Source organism: Chiroxiphia lanceolata, chromosome 1 (genome assembly GCF_009829145.1).
Source record: "Chiroxiphia lanceolata isolate bChiLan1 chromosome 1, bChiLan1.pri, whole genome shotgun sequence".
NCBI classification, from domain to species: domain Eukaryota; kingdom Metazoa; phylum Chordata; class Aves; order Passeriformes; family Pipridae; genus Chiroxiphia; species Chiroxiphia lanceolata.
Window position 1 is genome coordinate 133,381,490 of NC_045637.1, and position 24,715 is coordinate 133,406,204.

Here is a 24,715-nt window from a genome sequence, read left to right on the forward strand (position 1 = left end):
ATGTAGCAAGAAGAGAGAGGTAAAGTCAGTCTGAGTATACTGCTTTAGAATAATATCTAACACAGAAAAATAGCAGAAAAACCACTTATGCAAACAAGGCCATATTGTCATCATAACATTTTGCAGCCTCTGAGGATGGGGAAGGCAGTGGCTGGTATGCCAACTGCTTGGTCCAGAACTCAGGACTTCCTACTGAAACAACTGGATGAAATAATTGATAAGAAAATGGATCATAAATATTATTTTATAAAACCATATTTAGAGATTAAAGCCATAATTCTTTGAATAAAATCTGTTTTCTCTGGAAGAAAAACAAAAGACGTCTAAGTACTCAGTGCAATATCTTTTTTTCTGCCTTTCTATCTTCTTTAAACATTGTTTTGAAGTTGAAGCATTTAAATGGAAAATCACATGGGGAGACTACATCGTATTGTTACTGAGATGTAAAGAGTCCCTCATTTTAATTTACTCTCCATTAGAAGAATGATATTTAGAACATATGCGTGCAGATTACTAAAGCTACCCTCATTACTGCTGGGAAACAAAAAACATACCTTCAGAGAAAGATCTTCTAGTGGCTACTGTACCTCCCAGAACAAACATTTTGAAACCAAGCTAGCTAAAACCACAGGAAACCATAAATTAAATTGTTTTCTTTGAAGATTACTCTGATAAAAGTATGAAGAATAAAGGCTTTTCTGTGACTGACTATAAAAGGCAGAGAAAAGGGCACACCCACACTATTCCTAGAGGCAAACTAATGCTGTTTCCAGACTTGGATGAGCAGTCAAGAAGTGAGAAGAGACTGAATTACCCTGTCACATCAGGAGGGTAGCTAGCTAATCCTGCACTAACTGAGCTTCTGAACTACATCTGAAAGGGCAGGATGGGGTGAGCTTGCACTGCTGGTTGATATTCTCTATGTGTCGTGCATTTCTGTGCAGACTCTTAGTTTCCAGTGCTATGCCTGGCAGCTTTTAAAGCACTAAATTTATCTGAAAATTAAGAGTTTTATTGCTTCAACACTCCCTTTTATAACAGAAACCTGCCAAAACCTCCCTTGCCCAACAAGGCAATCATAGGTGGTGCATGAAGCAGTCTGTTGGATTTAGCATAAACTGCTCTTTGCACAGGGAGCGTGTGAAGAGGGGAGGGCACAAGTGGCTCCATTTGAGTTTAGATGTATTTCTAATTACTTAGAAAACAGCTGAAGGGTGAAAAAATAATTTGTGCAGCAAATGGAGATTTATAGGGATTAGAGTAACATGTTTAGGATCTGGAAAAGCATTTGTTTTGTATTATTATAGACATTTTTACGGATTAATTAATGGTATGGGGATGTGAGGAATTGCTTTTGATTTAACACATAAATGCATAACTCCAGTTTGGGAGTGATGGAACAGAAATGTCCCAATATTACTCCTGGGCAGCTGACTCTGGGCTGCTCGAATTCAGCAGGATGGTTCAGTAGGATGGATGGGCAGAGTTTAGGCAGTTTGTTAATGAAGTGCTGTGATAGATGCATACAGAAAATTCCAGGGTGATTTACATCCTCTGTGATACTGCAGAAGATGATAAGACTGCTTACAGGTAGAGTGAAGAGCTTTTTCTTTAGCACTGCTTATTTTACTCAACATTATTATTTCTAATCCTCTGTCAGAAACACCTGCAACTTCTAACTGCTTCACGTATTTGTAAGGTACCTCCTGCCCCCTGTGCAACCAGAAGTGTGATCAACAGAAGACACTAATTTGAATGCACACAACACCTGAGCACTTGAACTGTGTAATGAAAACACTAGAAGAAATATAGAAGAGAAAGATACAGTATGGAATTCAGTTACATGCTATTAACATGTTAGGTTAGCAGGTAGGATCTGTCACATCAGAGGTTCGGAAATGTTCATTCCTGAGCTTTGCAAACCATTTTCTTCAAATTCTGAAGTGCTTATATGAACTAATTGCATTTTCCTTACATATTATCAACTGAAATACGGATTTTGCTAAAAATGGAGGAAAACTAGGATACAGGAAAGAAGGATAATAAGCACATATGAATAATATATACCTACCACATAAAGGCCTGACAAAATTACACAAAATCAATGACAAAAAGTTAGTATCTATTATCTTTTCCCAAGAATCCAACATCTTGTCCAAGAGTACGGATTATTTTATAACATGTTCTGCATGCAAGGCAAAATGTATTTCACCCTGTGAAACATTATGAGATGTAGATTTTAACTTCAGAAATATAGGCTTTTTTTAAACAAAAAAAAAACAAACGAACAAAAAAACAAACGAACAAAAACCACCACCACCCCCCTTTTCTGCCCTTGAAACAGCACAACCAGCTTGAAACAGCATGGTGATATGCCTTCTGCATAAAAAAGAGAGAACTGGCTATTTGAGGAAGTGGTCTTTCCCCCTTTCTCTGGTTTATAAGTAATTCCACATTTAAATATATCAAATTAATTGTGGATAGTGGTATTAAGCGTGTATTTAAAATCGTAGATTGAGGTCTTTCAGTCAGAGTGGCTTAAAAGAAATTGTGGTGAAGACTAAAACAATTACTATTTCCCATTTTATTTTAATGGAAAGTAGCATGTTAAAGGTGAAAATATCAAATGATGAATTGTCTTCTACTTGAGTGAATTTAGAAACCCCCCATAATCAATAAGGAAGGAAGACAGACCACTGTAACATGCAGAGATATTTGTCAGGTTTACCTGCTTGTGAGCATGGTCATAAGAATTGATGTGGTTGTCAAATTCCTGGTGTTTGTGGTACTGCTTGTCACATAGTTCACAGTAGAAGTTAGCCTTCACATCCTCCAGAGCCTTGGCTGCAGCTTTCTCCTTCTCAGCATAGTCCTGCAAAGGCAGAAGCAAAGGGAGACCTTTCACTAGAGATTGTGATCTCATGCTTCAGCAACTTTTTTATCATCTACTTTAAAAACACTAGACTGACTAGGATGGCTAGAATACCAAGGACCATCCTGTACACACTCAGAAGGTTTTGGTCTTAAATTGAATTTAATAAAATAATTGTGGTTTTTGAGGAATTGTTCTTACTACTTGCTGTAGGTACTGCAGTAAGAAAAGTAGAGAGGAATGGGAAGCAGAGGAATACCATCAGGATATTGCCTGGGATCCTGGGCAGGAAAGCTGAGCAGTCAAGAACAATTAAACAACCAGGATTAGTCTGTTAATCTTCACATCAGATTGCATGAACATGTGTGGGCTCCTTAGGTACCATTGCTCAGAAGAAATAAGCTGTCTGCTAAGGCAGACTTTCTTTTGTGTTCTGCTTTCTGTTCTCTATGAAATATTCAGCCAGCCCAGGCAGCAGATTGCTGTGGCTGTCTGAGATTTCCCTGGAGCAGAGTCACCTCTGCAAGAGCCTTTTACATGCCTTCCTTTCCTTTCCCAACATCTGCATGAGGGGACACACCATCCAGCCCATCCAAAATGAAAGTAACTGTCACCTGTCCAACACAGACCACAACCACTGACGAGAGCACTAGCTTACGTCCAGGCTCAGGAAAACAGAGTCGAAAACAGGGAAAACACAATTAGTTTCTACATAGACCCCCTCCATATCTCCCCAGTGACTCAAGTGGGTGCTCAAGTGAGTCAAATACTTTCATTTCAATACATAATAATAGGCAGAAAGAGAAAACTTAAAACATAGGAGCCAAAAGTTACTGAGCTCAAACTAATGCAATTAAATAAAGGACCTGATAGGCAAAATTGGCAGCAGCCTTTGTCAACCTTATTTCTTTTACAAGTCCTTCATTATATTGTTACTATTATGACACTTCCTTAAACATCTTACACTAGAGCTAAAGAGCAAGCTCCTGATGTGGAAAATGAGAAAAAAAGAATTTGGTAGAAGCTATTTATTTTATATTCATATTGACAAGTTGATATTACCTGAGTGTATGTAATATATTGCCAGGGATTGCAGTAATTCATCATTTGCTGTATCATTTTACTCACCTAAAGAAATTGGTACTTTCTGCTAGCAGACTTCCCACTCTATACAATCAGTGTTGTCTACTGTCTACCTGCTTTCACCACCCTTTGCATGACAAACTCAGAGTATACCAAACCCAGGACATACTGGACATCTGAGACAGTCTGCTCTTAGCACATCACACTACCCAGCATTGCTCCAGGGACCACAGCAAGGTGTAGGCAACTATTTGGACATGGCAGATCAACACAAATATACATTTTGGGCCTTTCAGAGGGGAAGGACTTTCTTAATGAGTGACACACGTTTCGAGTCTGAGACTTGGCCACGCAGCTGGGATGATGGCTTTCAATATGACATGCTGAACATTTCATAGCTCTGTACTGTGAGTCCTTCTGCTCTGCCCTGGTCTTTACAACCTCACATTGGTATAAGTAGATCTTTCTACACCATAGTTTTAGAGGCTGCCGTCGCTAGTGAGATTTACTTCATCTAAACGAGGCTGTCTAGAAGTTAGGTGTATGGTATAAGGCAGTATCCTAAGCTTCCTCTGTAAGAAATAGAAAAATGCTATACATTGCTAAAGGGTTATTAATCCCATCTATTTCAAAAATCCATTTTAGGATGAGATGAAATTCTCCAGAGGTTCTATCTCTCTCCATTGACCACTGCAAGGCTCTGAATTACTAACCTGGCCTACATCCTTAATTCTTAGGTTGCTGAACTCAGAGGTAATAAATTCTAAATTTATTTCTTTATATTCATTTCTAAATCTCCCCATGAAACTTGCATGAACTGAGCTACTTGAAGACAGGAGGTCAAAAAGGAACATTGTGCCTGGAATTTTGATCTTATTTTATTTACATCTTATAAAATATTTTATTTACATCTTATAAATTATGCCAATGACATGCCAGTCCCTCCCACAAGACAAACATCCAAATAAATCTCTTTCTTGGAAGCATATGGCTCAGGTGGGTTAGTGTAGTGTGGTATACTCAGACTGGCCAGTTGTGAAAACAACAAGCTTGAGCTAACATTTCTCCACTTGAGAGACTGCTCAATTATTGTAGTTAATATTTGATTGTATCAGGAAGAAATATTCTCGCAATCAAATAGTTAAATAGCTTTCATTAGTTATTTAAATTTACATTAGTTATTTAAATTTACAAAGCCTATTAAAAAGTGATACTTTTCAGCTTATGCTTCAGACCCATTGTTTTGCTAGCATTAATTATTCACCAGGCCTTTGATATAATTAAAATGCATAAATTAGAATGTGGATGCAATAGAATTAATTATGCAGAGATGTCTTCCCTGAAAGTCAGACGTTCAGGGCAACATATTTTCATTCTAAACTGGTAAAAATGTAAGCTTTGCAGTCACTGGAAGCTAGTGAGACAATAATTGTTTCTTTTTGAGGAGTGTTCTTTTCCCTGGGTCTCAACTGTCAATTAAATGTTTACAACCTGCTCCATCTTTACTTCTGCTGAAAGAGAAGACTAACTGTTTGAGGTGAACACTCTGTGTGCTTCACTCTCTGTGAAGCACAACTGAAACTGCTGCTCATGAGCATTCCAAACTGCCAACTTTATCTTTCTCAGCAGAAATTAATACAGTTCCCTCACATAAAGATGTTTTAAAATAGCAACAAGGCAGCTCCCAGGTGCATCCTAAGATAATCACAACTACCTCCATTGCCTTATTGCTTAATTATGCTTGTCTACCATGGCAAAAGATATAATTTCCTGCTTGCTTATCGATCAGATGCAGGGAAATTGAATGCTACATTGCATATTTTAGAAAGGTCATGGATTTTTCTTTCTCTACAAAGGCATAAGAACTTCTAGCCCTACAGTAAATTGTGCACAGTCAAATGAATTTTCACATTCAGATTCCTAATATAATCTCACAAGTATTATATAGACTGATGGTCAGTTCTGGCACAATAAATGAGATCACATGAAAGAAAATCTATAGAATTACAACTGTAGAAAACATATGTGATCATGAGTGCCTGACTATACCAATGCAGACACAAACAAACAGGAAAGATGCACCAATGTATTTTGAACTGTGGACCATCAGCGGTAATGAATATAGGTACCACAGACTCATAAACTTTATTCTGAATCATACACTAGTTACTAATGGCATATAGCCTGGGTAGATATGTGTATACTTAAGAAAATATATGTTAGCAGTTCTGTCTTTGACCCATGGACAACATTAGTGCAAGTTGATGTCAGGGATGATGCAATCCTTGTAGGTGAGAACTCCTAGAAACCACGGGTTAACACACTTCTGTGTTGCTGGATGCAGATAGTGTAGTGTATAAGGATAAACAAGTGCAGAATATATCTGAACGCATTTTTCTAGAAGCCTGGAAAATGGTTTCATATTATAGATTGTAATTACATTCATATCAATTTGACCAACAGAGGCCCATAACCGTAATAATTGTTTATATATTGGATTAATTTAAAAAGAATACTTCTATTGAGTGTTAGGCCAGAAGTGCTTTCACTTAGTAGCTACTTTTGTAGTGTGCTTCTTATTGTGAAAATGCAATTAATGGTATCTGACACTTCATTTTCTAATATAGGGGAAATCAATGAAAAATCCCATGTAATTGAGTTTTTTCAAATGTTGCCACTGACATCTAGTCAATTAGAAATCATTTATCAAATACAGAGTCTGTAATAGATATTTAATAGACTGCATGGCCATTAAAGGATGCTGATCTAGACAAAACAATACCACAGATCTTGTCTCAATAACCGATAGTAAATATATCTGCAATGTTCAAATGGACTAAGATGACAAGTAGGTCACTTGATACAATAAAACATTCAGAGGCAATTTTCTATAAATCCATGGATTTCTACAAATACAGGGTAGTAAATACATGGTGCTTGTAAATAGAACACGAGAAAAATATAACATCATTAGCCCACTTTTGATTACCTATTTCTAAATTAGAATGCAAAATTAGTGACAGAACAGCTAACTCACATTAATGCAGAGTCAGTAAGTGACAGACTGCTCCCTCTTCAGGGACATAAGCAATCAGAGTTTGGTAACTTATATATAATTTTGTGAACCAGATTAGATATGAGTGCAAGTATTAAATATTCTTGCAACTACTCAAGTGCTTTTTGGGCATTCTCAGACTAGAGGTTAAAGGAGAAATAGGACAAATATAAGCACATGAATTAGCCACAGAATTATAGTCTACATCTAAGACTTTTAAACATATTTTCATTAGTGATTTAGATGACAAAATGAACTGTGATTATGTAGGAAATATATGAATGATACTAATTAGCAGCACAGGGTATACAAATGCTTTAGGGACCAGGATCAAGATTTAAAATTACTGTAATAATCTTGAGATATAGTCTTAAGTCAGCAAGATAAAATTCAGCAAGATGTGTGTCAAGTGCTGCACTTTGGAGAGGGAGATCACATTCACCAATATCCGATTGTGAATAGCTGAGTAAATGCAAATGCAAGGGAAAAGGTCCAGGAGTTAGAGTGGAAAAGAAATTAAATGAAAGTCAACAATGAAAGTCAAGGCAAATCACATCCTGACATGGTAATAGTAATGTTATATGTAAGATGCTGAGGGTAATGATTCCACTTGATTCAGTATTGGTGAAATGTCAGCTGTAAAATACTATTTGGTACGTCTACACTAGCAAATAACTTGGCTCCTAGAATCCAGCCCTTCATCATCCCCACTCCATGTGTGACAGTTCATTCTCAGTCTTTTTCATTTCAGAGTTCCCTTCGAGATAAAAATGAGTGCAGTTCCAGAATGACATACCATTCAGGGACCACACTACAGGCTGCAAGGATGAGACTTCACCAGTCTCTCCATGCTCCGTATAGTTTTACAACCACCCAAGTGACTTTTCCCAAAGAAAGCATTACTTACATGCCACAAAAACACATGCAGCACCACGCCACAAAAGAACTACCCAGGTAGCATTTTAATGTAGCCCTTACACTTCTTCAGACAGACTGAAATAAAAACAAATATAACAATTATACCTAAAGGCACCAGACAGAACTGAGGAGACTCAGGCCAAGTACGGATATTACCACTTTGCCCTGGGATGTATGTGCTTGTTGGGGAAGACCAAAGTTTAGATGTAGCCTTTGAGGAAGTTTTGGTCCCCACAGTCTGAAAAAAAATGTAAGTGTACTTGGGAGATCCTTGAGCAGAATAGTAGGGATAAGAGGTTTAAAAGTAAGTTACATGTATAAATTAGGCAAAACAGATCTCAATCTGTAATTCATGTTTTCATTGGACCATTCATATGAGCATTTGTAAATAATGTTTTTTGAGGGAAATCTGTAGAACTGCCCAGGCTGGTACGGAACATCTCTGGGACCTGTGCATAAATTAGTAGAAATAGCACCTTCATTTTCAGTGCTTATTCACCATGTCTTTCTCATTCACCAGTTTTTGGGATAACTGCAGATAATTTTTATGTCTTTAAGTATTTTTGTGTGCAGCTACAGCAAAATAGATTTTTAAAGATCTTTAAAACACAGCAGGCAGGCAATAGAATGCAGGAAGTAATCAAAGTACTTGTGTGGCGTGTGAAACTTGAGTACCACACAAATGTCCCGGGATTAGGATATGTAACTGAACATCAGGTTGGTTGAACTAATGAACTTTTCCCTGAAGACTCTCTTTCCCGCCCCCCCTTTTCCCCCCCCGAGAAGACTTTCTCTTACTTAAAGAATTTGCTAGGGAAGTTTAGCTGTGGAGAGAATAAAAAGCTAGTAGTTTGTTCAGCTGCCATAGCCAACAATACAGAACGTTTTCATTTATCTCACATATGTTCTGCCATTCTCCACCTTGAAAACTCTAGTTTCTGCCACCATGGAATCTACAGCGAGGAATTACAGAGTTATCTATTGCAAAAGATTTTTTCTTCTTCAAAGGCAGTAAATTCTGTCATTCTCTGATGACTCAAAGAGGGCAACACCTAACTTCTGCAAATAACTACATCTTCATATTTTTCACACTCAGGCAATTACTGCAGTATTTTCAATTATATGCACATCCATTTGTTACCAGAATGCTGAGAAGTGCAATGCTTTTAGCAGGTCCTACATGCCTTCTCTCAGAGTACAAACCTGCTGGGACTAATAAGAGAGAGCTGTAACTTTAAGGAGTCATAAATTCCTAATCTCTTTACTATTAAAATAATCAGTGCTGATTGGAATAAACTTTATAGAACATAAGAATTCAAAGAAAACCAGCAGATCTATTCATATCTTCAGTAAATTTTTTATATTCTAAGACACATCGATGTTTCTGTTAACTTTATAAAGGACTTGGACTTTGAGATTTTCTAAACACTTTTCCATCATTATAAATAAAACATGTAACCACTAAAAATCTTTGCTGTGTATATAGAGGGCATTTTTCAAACATTGCAATGTGATTCAACATTTTTCTCCTCGTTTTCAGAGACTGGTGGAACTGAAGCAGCTGCATATATTAGATTTTCTGAAAATGTGATCAAGACTTGACCTGCAAAGGTAATTAGGCACCTAACTGAAAGTTGCATATAAAATGGTATGTAATCAGTTTAATTTTTAAAGAAATATATAATAAATCAAATGTGAAAGTTCAGATCATTTTTTGTTACAAAGGTATATATCTAAAGAGCTCAGAGGAAGTATGTGCTGGTTTTGTCTGGGATAGAGTTGTTTTTCTTCATAGTAGCTTAGTTTTCAACTGGGGCTAAACCATATCAAAGAAATTACCAAAATATAATTTATTTAAGTGAGTAAAACTGCCTGGAACTACATATAGTGCAGAAATAAGAGTTCTAGGATAAGTAACCTTAAAGAGGATATTAGAAATTGAATGGAAATAACATAAATAGGAAAGAAAGCTCAATTTGAGAAAATTAAGGGATAAAATGGAAATCAGTGATGCATGGTGTCCCCAGGTGTCCATATTAGGACCAGTACTGTTTAATAACTTCATCAATGACATAGTGGGATTGAGTGCACCCTCAGCTCGTTTACAGATGACATCAAGCTGAGTGCTGTGCTTGACATGCCTGAGGGAGGGGATGCCATTCAGTGAGAACTGGACAAGCTCAAGAAGTGGATGTGTGTGAACCTCATGAGGTTCAAAAATGCCAAATGCAAGGTCCTGCACCTGAGCTGGGGCAACCCCCAGTTGAAACAGAAGGTGATAATGGAACTGCTCCCATGTATTAACCAACTAGTGAGACGCAGATGTAAAAAAAAAAAAAAAAGTAATATTTGAATGCAGCAAATACACAGTTTCCAAAGAGACAGGGAAATACGCTCAGGCATAAAGACCAAATTATATATAAACCCTTCACTATTTTTAATCTGGAATCTGGGAGGTCTCTTCATTGGTAAAACAGACTCTAGAACAACCTTCATATTGAAGTAGCGTATGTTAGGTTAAAATAGATCATGATATGTCAATGAAGGGGAATATATGATGTGATTTGGTTGACTAAAATAACATAAAATTAATTTGATTTGAAGATTTAGGAAAATATGCAGTTATACAAAATCTGATTAATGATTAATGTGTTGCTACCTGATTTTATCTCTGAACTTCATTGTTAATCTATGTCCTATATTAGTACTAGGATTAGCATTGGACTTTTACTTTAAAAGAATTTCAAGCATAAAGTCATTAAACAACAATTTCAAAACACAAATACTGCCATTAAAGAAAAAAATAAAAATTGTTGTAATTCTGTAACAAGAGCAACAGCCCTAAAAAGATGAGATGTGACTCAAGGACAACCTGAGAACAGAAAGGGCATCAGAACTGTCATAACTACTGGCTGTAGAGGCTGAAACAGTGGAAAAGGATGGGGGTTTATTACTGTTAGGATTATATTCTAGGCATTTAAAAGCAAATTCTAAAAGCCTCATGAGTAATATTAAAACCATAAAAAGTCATAGGGGATCTCAAAATATTTCCAGCTACTCTGCAGATACGGTGATTGGTGTGACTGCTCTAAATCTAGACTCCCTACTAAAGGGTTCAGTGAACTTTTATGTCAATATAACTATGGTAAAATGCGGGTAGAATTGAAACGTTTTTTCTAAGTTGGACAGAAGAGCTGTTCCTGTTACGCAGAAGAAGAAAAAAAAAAATCATTCACTTTTTCCATATAGTCCTTCTTCTCTGCACAAATGTGAGTCCTTCAGTGAATCTGATTGTGACATTATTGTCTGCCTTCTATTCAAAGTCGATTCCTTCAATTTGTTCACTGATTCATACTACTTTCTCTCTCCTCCTGTCAGATGATAATTTCTTCTTTTCTGATGTGTGAGGTATTATCAATTAATCTGAAGAGTTAGTCCTCCATTTATCTCCTACCATTCTTGCTTTTCCAATTGCAATTTTTAGAGTACAATGCATGTTCTAGCAGCGCATTCAATAGATTGTGTGATGTATTTCTTTGTCTGTCACCTCTTTTCAGATGAAATGTACTTGACATAATTTAGAATCTTTGTACATTTTGACCTGAAGGCCTCTTCTGTAGAACACAACAGAATTTAACTTATATGCAGTCTTTCATATTTGAGTTAGTTAAAAGCACTTTGCAATAATGACATTGATCATGCAGCGACTGTGTAGGAAAATAGAGCATTTGTTTTGAGCATAGTCATAGTTATCATACAGCTCATCTACGGCTGTTAGAACCTTTTTTTTAATAAGTGCCTTTTTTACAAGATACAGACTGATCATATCAGATAGCTTTTTATAGTCTTTAATACCAGTAGCATTAAACATTTACATTCTCTCTTTTTTAATATCGTTTGACTCTTTCTTTGCAGATACCATAATATTAAAGCCAGTTCATGCAGATTAATTCAATATTATAAATGATGCAATATGATGTCTAATATTAGTGTGTTTCTTTATTCATAGCAACAGAGAATAAATGTTAATTTTATGATAAAAATATTAATAAAATATTAATAAATCCAATTTATTGGTCAATTTATTTTCTTATATTATATATATTTGCAAACTACTTCAGAAAACATCGTACAAGGTAAGTATTAATCACACAATTGAATTATATCTATACTGTCCACCTTCTCTTAAAACTTATCTATAAAGTACTGCATCATCGTTGCATTGTGTAGCATTTGATGACAAGTTTTTAACCAGAAATCAAAGTATTTCTGCACATTAGCTTTTCATACATTCTTTTCTTGTATTTTTTCTACAGAAGCCCAAATGCTGATTTATGAAAGCATTGGCTCTTCTCAGCACTTGAATTATCCAAGTGAAAAAGAGAGAATTCCAAATCAATCTATGAAGTCCAAAGGGAAAAACAAAGGTTATTTACAAACACATATAACCCTTGTCCCCTGCATCTCCACAAACGCATTCATGTGAATTGGAAAACGCTATATACTTTTTTGTTAACTCAGCAATTTTATATATGCTACAATTCCACGATCTGACCTAAAGCAAAAAAAGAAAACAACAAAAAACAAACAAAATTTTCATCCAGATGAAAGCATGATATTTTCATTCTGATTGGAAAAAAACCACATGGGAGGGAAAGAGAGAGGAAGATAGAAAGGAGGGAGGGTGAAAGGAAGGATGGAACAGGGAAAGAAGGAAAGATAGAAGGAGGGGAGGAAGGGAGAAAGGAAGGAAGGAATACTTTTTCTGGCTCTAGTTTAACCAAATGCTTATGGCTTGAAACCCACCCTGCAGTATACTTGGCAATTAAAATTATTTAATTTCTAAATAGAACTGGGCACTCAGCTTCTAGATTAATAGCACCATTATGGTAATTTCCAAACTAAAACTCTCTGCCATTCCATACTCTCAAGCCACCATTCAGGAATCATTGGTAGCAGCCCCAGCATTCAAAGGGAGACAACTACTTTCTAGAATTACTTTGATTTGATGGATGCAAGGAATGTGTCAACAAGCAAAACACAGTAGTAACTGGACATATCTAAAGAAGTAACTGACATATCCAAAGGATTAACACAAATACTGGTTTGTTGATTGTAGAAAACTATTATTGACTAAACACATCACTATAGTCTCTGTCCAGCACTTCCAGACTTTAAACTGAATTAATGTTAACTAATCTAAAAACGTATGTAAAATGTTCTTGCATCACACCTTCAGTTCCAAATTTCCTCTAGACTTTGCAAGACAAGTGGTAGTTTTTATGCTCAGCATGAGAAGGTCTCCTTAGCAGAGGAGAATAAATACATTAGTGAAGTGAGTGGAGAAACACTGGAAGTGATGGCTCAGCAGCAATGCTGAGCTCTCTTCCCAGAAACTGCACAACAAACCACAGATGTAGGTGCCTCTATCTCCAACCCACGGTCTAGCACAGCTCAGCGTGGCTGGAGTCAATGTAAGTTTTGCTACTGATTCTAATGAGACCATAAGATCCATCTATAACAAGCACTGTAGGCAGGAAAAAAACAAACAAACAAACAAAAGAGAAGATATAATTTTGATCCAGAGGGATTTACTGAGATTATTAAAATGAATAAAAGAGAGGGTGAGCATTATCTTGCAGAAGCAGATTTGAAAAAAAACCAAGATGTGGAAAAGGAAAATACCTGTTTATAATCAAAGACTACTTTTTTTTTTTCTGCTGTGATATTTTGTGAATAAAATACCAAATTGATAGGAAACATGTGCTCTTGAATTCACCATACATGATTGTTAGTATTAGGAATAGCACTGTATAATACTACATGCAAATTAAAATAAATATGTCAGTGTCTGAGACATGAAAGATCTTAAATAGATACTTCATTGAACAAATAAAAGACTATCCATCTTTATCTGCCCTCAAATAAATAAACGGCATAAACAGCTAATTCTGGCACAACTATATGGTTGGGAATATGTTACCCAGAAGTAATGAGCACTTCTACTGCTGCTGTGGAGACCTGAGGCTTCCTGAGACAACTCAAGTGGCTGATTGCTTCTTGATGCTGTTTCACAAAGCCTCCTAGGGTGTCAGTTAATCCCATGAATTTACTGAACATAGGGCAATAATAGAGGTGCTTGATTTCAGAAAACTCAGGTAGGTCAGTGTCTCTCAACTTGAAAGAATATTTCTGGCTTCACCATCACCTATTATAAATACAAATGAGGAGTTTTCAGCTCCAAGAGTACTATCGTTAAATTTCCTGCCTTACTTTGTCACATTTCTTAAGAATGAGCCTTTAAAGGATAACTGAATTTGTATCCATTACAGAGTCTCTGGATTCTTCTTTATTTTTTAACTACGATTCTGCATTGAATGTTTAATGAGTTTAATGTAATATAAGTGAATAGAAGCAGTTCTTAACTTTGATTTTATATAACCTGTTAGCACAACCATTTGTGTCATGAAACAGTGCACAACCTTATTAGGTAACATGATGCATTTCCTTGATGACTATGAATACAAATGTGTGAGCTCTCTAACTCTTGGTCTAATTAAAATAGATGACTCAATGAATTAATGATAAGACATTTCCTTCCAGTATTTAAAACTTACATAGTAAAGTGTCTATTCTTGAATAAAATGCAACAAACAAAAACCCCACTATAATCTCACTGGCTTGCTGCTGGCTTCACTAGACAATACTTGGTTACATAACTGTATGTATGGAAGCAGAAGCAAAGGAACAGTATTTTCATCTGAATGCTCTTAGTCATACGGTTTATTTTTTGGTAGTCCTGAAAGGAGCAGGATGATCCTTCTGGGTCCTTTCAAGCTCTGTGGACTATATGACTCTATGGTTCTTGCAGCAATGTAGTCCTCTAATACACTGAGAATTCAATGAATGGCTTCAGCACGAGAGGGTCTGGGGGCCCCACTCAGTGTTTTGCGTTAGGTCATGCATGTGCCTTAATCAATCTGAATGTAATTACTAAACTCTTGGATAACTCAGGTTGAGTTGGTACTTAGGATATGGATGAGTAGTTTAACAGATATGGATGGGCAGAACAAACCCCAACAACTTTGCATAACAAGTAAATTAATAAGCATAGAGGAGTTATTTTATATGGTGTTTTTCTTTTAATTCTTCTCTTCTGCACAAACTTTCCACTGCCTCAGTTTCTAAACACCTTTATTTTGTATTCATCCCATTAACACTTCACTGCTTACAGTCTGGTTTAAAGCAACCTATTCTAGTGCATTTCCATCACCAGTGATTTGGGTCTACTGCATTTAACTTTCATCCCTGGGCTCGATACACTGTCTGAATAAACTGTCTGAAAAACCCAGCAGAAAATGAGTCATTATGAGATTTGATGTATTAGTGTGAAGCTGGATTGTTCTGAGCTGACTGTTACTAATATCAACACCAGTCTGATGGTACATGTGCTCTCACTAGAGTAAGTATTCACAACATCTCCCACACATGTGGGGAATCACACAAGTGCACTGCAGAAATGTCCAGAAAACAATATTTTTTTCAGGCCTGTATTTAGAGATAGTCTGTACCCTTTTTAATACAAGTAGGAAATTTCTGAAGCAGTTCTGACACAATTCATTAGGGCTGTTACTACATCATTCAGGAAGCGAGTCTATAGCGATTTAAAAACAATCAGGCCTTCATTTGCACCATGACAAGAGTGACCAAGTGAGATTCAAACTTCATATTAGCCAGTACTGCTAGCCTGAAAATTTTCATTTTCCCCATTTGTGAGGAACACAGCTCTTAAATGCTGGCCACTCAACAATATTCAGTGACCTCTATATAGTAAATTCCAGTTATGAATTCAGTACAAGATATTTTTATATATTCAAAATAACTTATTCTGTTCTAAAAGAATAACTGTGACAAGTTTTGCTGGAGTTACTGTATATATTTATAGAAGGAAATAAAAAAGCAGCTATGTCCATATGTGATTTATATGGACATCTCTGTCTTAATCTGTAAACCAATTTGGTTGAATAAAATTATATTTAATATTCAAAACATCATTCAGAAGCCCGACTGGTTTCTGCACTGAATGCAGTGCTAGGACTTTGGCCTCACCATACTCAACTTTACAGCATAGGACTTCTGTGCCCCTTGCTGCATCCTGGAACCTGTAGAGCTGCATGAGCCACCACAGCTGCCTCTTATGAGCCCAGTGTAAACCCAGCATGTTGCACAAGATATTGTTTGGAAACAACAAGAGAAGAAATGGACCTTTATGTGTCCTTCCTTCAGGGATTTGAATGCCTTCTCAAAGTTAATTAGCTAAGCAATTCCTTGCAAACTTGTTGGCCTCCCTTTCATGTCTTGCCCACACAAGGTGAATTTTCTGTTCAGTTTGAGAACGTGGTACTGCATTTATTCATGTCCCTTTTCTAATCACTAGGAGGACAGAGGAGTTCAGTACAACACTATACGCTTCTAGCACTGTGGAGAAAGAGAAAGCAAGCAGTGAATGACATGAACAAGATTTGCCTGTAGGTTTGCAGTTGTGCCAGAAATAGCACCTCATATTCCAGCCTTAGCCCAGTGAACTGCATGACTACATCTTCAATATATTTAGTGAGTGAAAATATCTAGAAAGCATGGAAAAATATGTCAAAGCAGATGACTGGAAAATAAAACAATAAATGACAAGGCACTGGAGAAAATGAGCAAGGAGAAAATATAGTCATGGAAGGTGACAGAAAGAAAAACTTCATATTAATTACCTCGTTGAAAAGAAACCTCAGCATACTGATACACATACTTCAACCTTTCTCTCTGTTTAGCTTATGTAGTATAGTATGTATAATATAACTATGAAACTAGTTCTATCTAATATACATATTACACATGTAATATTATTTTACAACAGTAGTACAATAACGTGATGCAAATATGCTATATATAATATCAAATAAATGTTAATATTAATATAAAGTATCAATAAATATAACTACTAGAATCATTTTTACTATGCTAGTGATATTTTAAAATATGATATTATATTTAAGTTATGAGAAGTCAGCATCATTAAATCTAAATAATGCTTCAACATTATACTCTGCTATAAGGAGAAATAGTGTTACTACTATCTCTGCTACCAATTTGGCTTTGCTAATAACCTGTATTTTCACAAATCACTTTAAGTAAACATATGGTTCCATCGCTTCCCACATAGTATTAATAACTTGAAATTTACAGCAGAGTGCAGATTTTATGGGAATGAGTATTTTAGATTAGCTTGAATGTACAAAATTCTTGGTTTTGAGATTTTTGCTTTTATGGTTAGTGCTGAAAAACATCTTTTTCCAGTTCTTTTCATTTTTACTTAAGATACCATAAAAGAGGAGGCTACTTACAAAAATGAGAGTTTATGACAAGTTAATCTTTTAATAATACCAACATTTGCCCCTTGTTTCTCTGTTTCAGATATGAACTCAGTCTAATAATAAATATAACAATTTGTGGTGCTACTCAAGATAAAACACGCAGGGGTCAATGAACTACAGTATTTTCAGCAGTAGGTACTTTTAAAAAAATTCTATTCATAAAACTCTTCGTTAAATCCTGGCAATCCTTATCACAACTGTTCAAGATGTACTGTTCTAAAACAAGCAACTGCTTGGTTATGCATGCATAATAAACCCTCTTACTGAATTTGCTTCTCCTTACCACTTCTTCATTTGCAAATGTAATACACATTTGCATGCAGAATAGGATAATGAAATTAATGTCATGCTTATATCTCCAATAAACAAAAAAGTAGTCAGCATACAATAATAGAATGGAAAACTAAAGTGACAAAGCAAACAAGATATTTATACATCAGGCACAAACCCAGCCCATTTCATACACTACTTAATTCAGAAATTATACCTCTGCCCACAAATTTATTCTATATCAAACAAAAAAAAATCTTGTGTTTTTTAAACACTATTTGCTGACCAAGACATTTTTCTGAAGCTACCTTATTTCTCCTCAGATCCTGCATTTGATAATTAGTTGTATTGCTCTTAAATGCAATGATGTGACACTGACATCTAATCTTGGAATAAACTCAACCCTGCACAAAAAACTGCTTATGATTCCCTGCTCTCCCTTGAACAAAATTTAGGAGCTTGACTAGCTCTTTGCATTGGGTTGGATTCCATTTACAATGAGAGTCTGCGCAGATTATAAAAAGGTTTTCAATATTACCGGAGGAAAGGCAAAGGCTGCACCTTGCCTGATTTTGCAACATTTAAAGTGGAATTTCAGTTTATTTTCCCCTTTGTTTGCAAGCTCAAGCAAAACAAGCAGATGGGAATTCTGAGTTAGTATTCTCATGCACAACACTGGCCCCCATGTTTGCATTCATCTTGCTTTCATTGAAATAAGGTGTCTTTCCTCTGGTCTCTTGAGTTGCTGAGGGCGCTTGGGGTTCGTTGGACTTGAAGATCCCAAAAGCTGCTGATATGGTCTCACCAGATTCTGGAACGTTTTGTTTAAGTACATTGCTCTGGTATCACACTATATGTGTGATATGGTTTCATCCAGGGCATCTCATAAAAGAGACTTGAGAGTATGAAAGCAAAAGGAAATTTATTGCAGTGCAATCTCATTTTAAGTGAGAAACTTAAAATATCTACATTCTAAGCAATGTTTATTTTTCTTTATATTATTTATTTATTTAAAAATAAATAACAGGCCTCAAGCAGGGGTTCTTCAGGGAATGTGGCTGCCTCTGCATCAGTATTTTGGATCAGAGCAGTAGCAAGCTTCTGAAGCAAACTCAAAAGCCTTCTCTACTTCCTGCACATTGGCTTGGTTCAGGAAGCAGTTTTGCTGTGTGTAGCTGGCTTTCTTTCAAGAAAAACTGCAGCAAAAGACCTGCCCAGGGTGCACGCCAAATGTGTTCCAATCACTAATGGAAACATAAAAGTCTAATGACTTATCCTGCAAACACCTTTGAGCCATATGTGTGTTGGGGAAAACTGCTCCTAGTGAGTAGCCTAAATCTTGTCCAAAGCAAAACCTCTGAACAAGGTTGATGCAGGTGTCTCAAAACCAACCATTTCAATTCACATATCCACTCCTACTAAACTGAATTATTTGTTCATGTAGACACGGCCTGGCTACATGCTAGTCAGAGCAGCCTATGATCCCCTTTTGCAACTTCCCCTACCAGATTCTCTACCACATTTGACCCTGATTCACCTGAACTCAGTACAGCACAAAGGTTTTGCTACACATCAGTAGGCCATTTGTAAACATACTGTCTTATACAGCGCTTCCTTAGTGAGGGCTGAGCTGTTAGGCTTCTCCCTATCTTTCTGGGTTTGAGGGTTTTATGTTAAAAATGGGAACAATAGCTTGCTGAGTTATGCTAATACAAATTCACTCCATAGCCCACCTAGTCTGTCTCCAAACCTGCATCCAGGCTGTCATCAAGAAGACGGGGTCAAACACTAGGATTGCTCTGTGTGGAAGTGAAGGACAGTCCATTAGCAGCCTGTAGCTTTAAAACAGCAGTGAAAAGAAAGTGAGCCCCCAAAGTGAATTTGTTCCCTCTTGTTCTAAAGAAAAGTGTCATCTATAACTCATGTATTAAGGTCACTATGTTTAGAGACTGATTTTTTCTTTTCCATCAAGGAGACACCAAATACAGCTTAGGTTCTATAAACTGAACATTTTGATAAGACTGCAGTCAGGTCAATTGAAGCAGAACTAGTACAGAAACATTATCAAGCATAATTTCAATAGCATGTGGCTGTCTTCCAGGGGTGCAAATATCATTACAAATAGCAAAGCCGTCTATGAACTGGATTAGCTGAACAGCCGTTATCAGCACTCAGGAAAATAATATCAGTGACTGACTTCACCTGCTTGAGTGGTTTAAATGTCCTGCCTTTCCACACTGATAACATTTGGCACCACTTGCAGGCTGAAGAAAGCATGATTTTGTTTGATCTAATTATAGAACCATAACAATTTTTGATAGAGAAGAAAAGACATATAGCCTAGGTCATCTTGTCTGTCTCCCTGGAACTGCATGAAAGTTGCCTGGTCATGTGCCTGAAGTGTATTAGAATAATACCCTCTTTTTGCTCTTCTGCAATTTTTATTGGATTTATTGGGTGGATTTTCAAATTCAGAGCAGCTGTTCCCAATAGCAATGCTACTGGAGTCTTTAAATAGGGAAAATATTAGTAATTTGTTTTGGCAGAAAAGAATAAGTAAAGAGATGTTATTTTTAGCAATGTTCAAAAGATTTTCCTCTGGGGATTAATCTCCCCAGCACAGGATGTCTGTGAGGGGGAGTACACGTTGGCTTGGTAGGAGCAGGTGCTTGCCTGCAGTCCAAAGCTGGCAATTCAGCTTGGAGGCAGTCAGGAAATTTAAACTGCTAGGTGGACTTTAAGTTATTAAAAAAAAAAGAATCATTCAGAGACAGAGTCCTCATTAACCAAATTATGCTTTCTGTCCTTAGTTTGCTTTACAGTATACAAGGTACTATATGTTAAATATGCCCTATGATAAACTCATAGTACCACAGGATGGTTTGGGCTGGAAGTGACATCAGAGATCATACAGTTCCAACTCCCTGCTATGGACAGGGACATCTGCCACTAGACCAGGTTGCTCAAAGTGGCATCCAACCCGGACAATTCCAGGAATAGGGCACCCACAACTTCTCTGAGCAGCCTGTTCCAGTGCTTCATTGCCTTCACACTAAGGAATGTCTTCCTAATATATAATCTAAACCTATACTCTTTCTGTTTAAAGCCATTCCCACTTATCCTACCACTTTATCCTACCTTATAAAAAGTCCCCTTACAGCTTTCTTGTGGGCCCCTTTTAGGTACTGGGAGGTGCTATAAGGTGTCCCTGGAGCCTTCTCTTCTCCAGGCTGAAAAATCCCAGCTCTCTCAGTCTGTCTTCATACAAGTGTCCAGCTCTCTGATCATCTTTGTGGCCTTTCTGTTGGATCACTCCAACAGATCACATCCTTCTTATATATGCTATATACAGCATTAGCCTATAGTAAATGATAATTTTGTTTGTTTTTTTTTTAAGTTTCCTATCCATCCCTGTAATGTTTTCTTGCTTGGGGCAGTGCTGTAGTAGTAATTTGATTACTAGTATAGCACTAATTTCATCTGAGTTATAGGAATGAATTTTCTCTAGCTGTGGTTTTGCACAGGGTGAATTCTGATGTAAACAGTCATGTAACATAACGACCACAGGTAGGTGATACGGCACAGAGTTGATATAGTTATCACAACACATCTTTATTTATAAAAAAAAAATCTACCAATAAAATGCCATCAGCAGCTTTGAATTGTCTCCTTGGATTTATCTGAGGCCGCTGAGAACCATACTACAGTACATTATCAGTCTGTAAGTTGGCTGCTATTTGCACAGTAGTAAGCTCGCACAGTTCCATTAGCTTGCTCAGTTTAGGTGCAAAAAGATTCAACTACGGATTCAATACCAGGGCAAGAAAAAGCTAGAAAACAGAAGCTGACCTCTGGCACCCACAGAACAGTTCCACACTCCATTTTCCATAATCCTGGAGGGTGTTCTCATTACTGGCTCCAAGGAAAGCTTTCCTAAGAGCAGTGATGCAGAAAGCACCTTAAGAATGATCACCCCCATGGACTGCTAAAGCATTGCATGCAGCTGAGTAACAGAAGATGACTTTAACAAGACAGTCATATTGAGCTCAAACCTGTGTAGTCAGTAATGCAGGCATTTAGAAAGTTATTAATTTCATGACTATGACACCTAAGGAGGGGTATCTAAATGTGGACTGTCCTGACTCTCCTATTACAATGAGCCGAGTATGAGATTTGGTTCTGCTGCCCACACACATTCAGTGCTACCTGATATGTGCTTAGTACTGCTCTGTAAGACCATCAGTCTGCTTTAGATTCTATCTCCCACCTATGCTGTAGCTTTTACCTTAGATTCTGTCAAGGGTAACTGCATCTAACATCCTGTCAGCTGAGCTTGGACTGTGAGAGAAGTCCTGCACTCCAGATCTACTTCAGAGCAACATGAGCTGTACTAAATGGCCTCTGTTGGTTAGAGGATTAATGTGAGATTTCGAGTGCCTTTTGAGATTCCTGTGGCTATCAGTGCATCCACATAGGTTTTTTTGCTCCACTGGACTCCACTCAAGAGTCACACCTCTCTAGAAGAGCTACCTGGAGAGCAGATCGAATATCTTTAGGCACTAGAAATGTCACTAATGAGGAAGTTCAGGCAACTGAATCCTGTCAACAGCCCATTTCTAGGCACCAGATGTTTCTAGATGTTTCAGTCCGGAGATGAATCTAATTTGGGAATATTGACCCAGTGCTTACAGCCAAGGGAAAATCTGGAACTTTTTCAAATCTTTTCTGCTGACACTTTTAGCTGAGAAGGGAAAGAGATCAACCCTCTCAGATTAGGAAATTAAATTGGAGACATTCTTATTTTTTGACCCTCCAAATTTAATAACTTCAAACTCTCTTCTGGGTTAGGTTGGGGGTGCCCATCTTCCTAGTAAAGCATATTAGTAAAAACTTCTTCTTGCACTGTCCTGTTAACTTATCTGACTATCCAGTGAACAGAGAAAAAAGAAATTATTTTTTTTTTAAATCCTAATTTCAGGTCATTATAACTTTGAATTTTTCAACAGTAGTAGAGACGAAGCATCTTCACAGCAGGATGCCCTTATCCCTCATGATGATGGAACTGTCAACCAAACAATGGGTGAGGGATGACACTTTTTCTGCAGCTGGTCCACCACATGTAATTCTCTTTTATATTAGATTAAAGGGATAGTGAGCAGTGTGATCCCATCAGTTTTCAAATGATGTGGAAAGCTACTTCTGCAATTTATTTTCACCAAAAAGAAAAAAGTCCAGAACTCGTCCTGTTAATAGAGGGGGAGTAGGCGTTTTTAATGTGCTATCACTAACACAGTGCCTTTTGCAACCGGATATGTCTGTCACGTATTGGCCTCATAAGTCACCAACGTGCCTGTAACAAATGTGGATAAAGCCTTCCCAAATCTTCGTTCGCGAAGCTCAGCCATGATGACAGATGACTAACACAGTAAGGTAAATGATATTAGAAAGTGACTCTTCAGAATTTTTTGGTCTGTAAGGATAAATTTGTTTGTGTAGCTATGCTCTAGCCACAGGGTATTTTGGTTAAAAGAAGATAATGGACTTTTAACAAATTATAGTTTTTGCTGATACTTCGTGAAGGACTGTTTGAGGGATGGCAGAGTTCAGTGTGTGTTATATAATCACACAGCATACCTGCAATTTTTCCCCATGAATACTTGCAAGGAGTGCAGAAATGAAAAGAGTGATTACACTTCAGGCAGACAATTTTGAGTTACTATGTACAATAGTCTAGATAAAATCAATTTCATACGTATTACTGCTTAAGAAGTCTACATGGAACACTGTATTCTTAGCCACCTTGACTGTTCCAGATGACATTGTCAAATTTTCTTTTATAATAATAAGGAAAAAAAAGTCTTGGTTTGATTTTTTTTTTTGTAATTCTGTTCTCATTCAGATAGTGTTTAATATTTTGTTCAAATAAATTCTAAAAGGGTTTATCTTTTTTTCATACAGACTGAAGTACAAGACAAAAAGAGGAGTCTAATTTTGTAAATGTAAAATGTTAATAAAATAGATAGATATATTTAATCCTGTGGAGATCAATACTAGACATGCTATGTCTAGTGCTCTCTAACTTTATGTAGCTGCGTTCTGAATAAAAATAACCTCTCCTTCCCAGAACCTTTGACCAAAAGCAACTATTCTGTTCCATGGAGTCAAAAACAATCTGAGAAGCTGAAGACTTCTTCATCCTGTACTTCAATAGAGGTATATATTAAGAATTCAAGTCTGCAAACTGTGGTTTCAGCATTTCCAAAATTGGTTCCTCAAAAGGCTTTAAACACTGACAAACCTTTTGTCTGAGCCTTTCTGTGGTCTATGGTAAATACAGTTTTAGCTAACTTTTACAATAATTCATTAACTGTGTTAATTTGCTGGGCCTAAGATTCATTTCTTGTAACTACAGGAATAATACATATACACATTTGTAGAGCATTAGAAAAATTATATAAACCACCATAAATTAATACCAAGAGGCAAGAATAAAATTTTAATGTAAAAAGCTCTATTGGGAACCAAAAAAAGGTAAATGTCACATCTTGGGGAAAAAGGTACATCTGGAAAACATAGTGTATGATAAAATACCTAGAAAACTGCTAAATCTGGAGAGAATATAAATAATCTAGTTCTTAAAAGCGAGTGACCGAAATGTGTTGCAAGGACCAAAGAAATGGACTGTTACTGACTCAGTTATGTAATTAAACTTCTGAATATTTTCATGCTTTTTAATTTAATCCCTTATTATCCTGGCATTTTCAAGAAGTTTTTCTACCTTTCTCATGAGGTTTCACTTTTCCTTCCAGATGATTCCAAGATAGTAATATTCTGCCACTATATCATCACTGGGGCAGTTCTTCTTCAGAGGCTTTTTATAAGTATTTCCTTACTGTTAGGTCCCAATTTTTATAGTTTCTTAATACTTCACAGCTCTCTCTGATCAAATTGGGAAAACAACTTTGTGTAAGTATAAGATTATTTTCAACAGCAGACTGCAGAACTGGCATGCAGCTTGGGAATGCCCTGTCAAAGAACCTGGTCCACTTTCTGGTTCATATATCCACTAAAGTAGACTTAATGGTAAAAGCA

General features: G+C 36.7%; 1 protein-coding gene across 2 annotated transcripts in view; it reads right to left on the minus strand.

Annotated features, from left to right (window-relative positions):
- The window catches only part of ZNF804B (zinc finger protein 804B), a 237,668-nt gene that overhangs the window by 32,154 nt on the left and 180,799 nt on the right, over positions 1-24,715 (minus strand). For both annotated transcript variants that reach the window (XM_032692662.1, XM_032692652.1), the window contains exon 2: positions 2,729-2,872. In XM_032692662.1, coding sequence (XP_032548553.1) covers positions 2,729-2,872 — 144 coding nt within the window. The remainder of the gene's footprint in view (positions 1-2,728; positions 2,873-24,715) is intronic.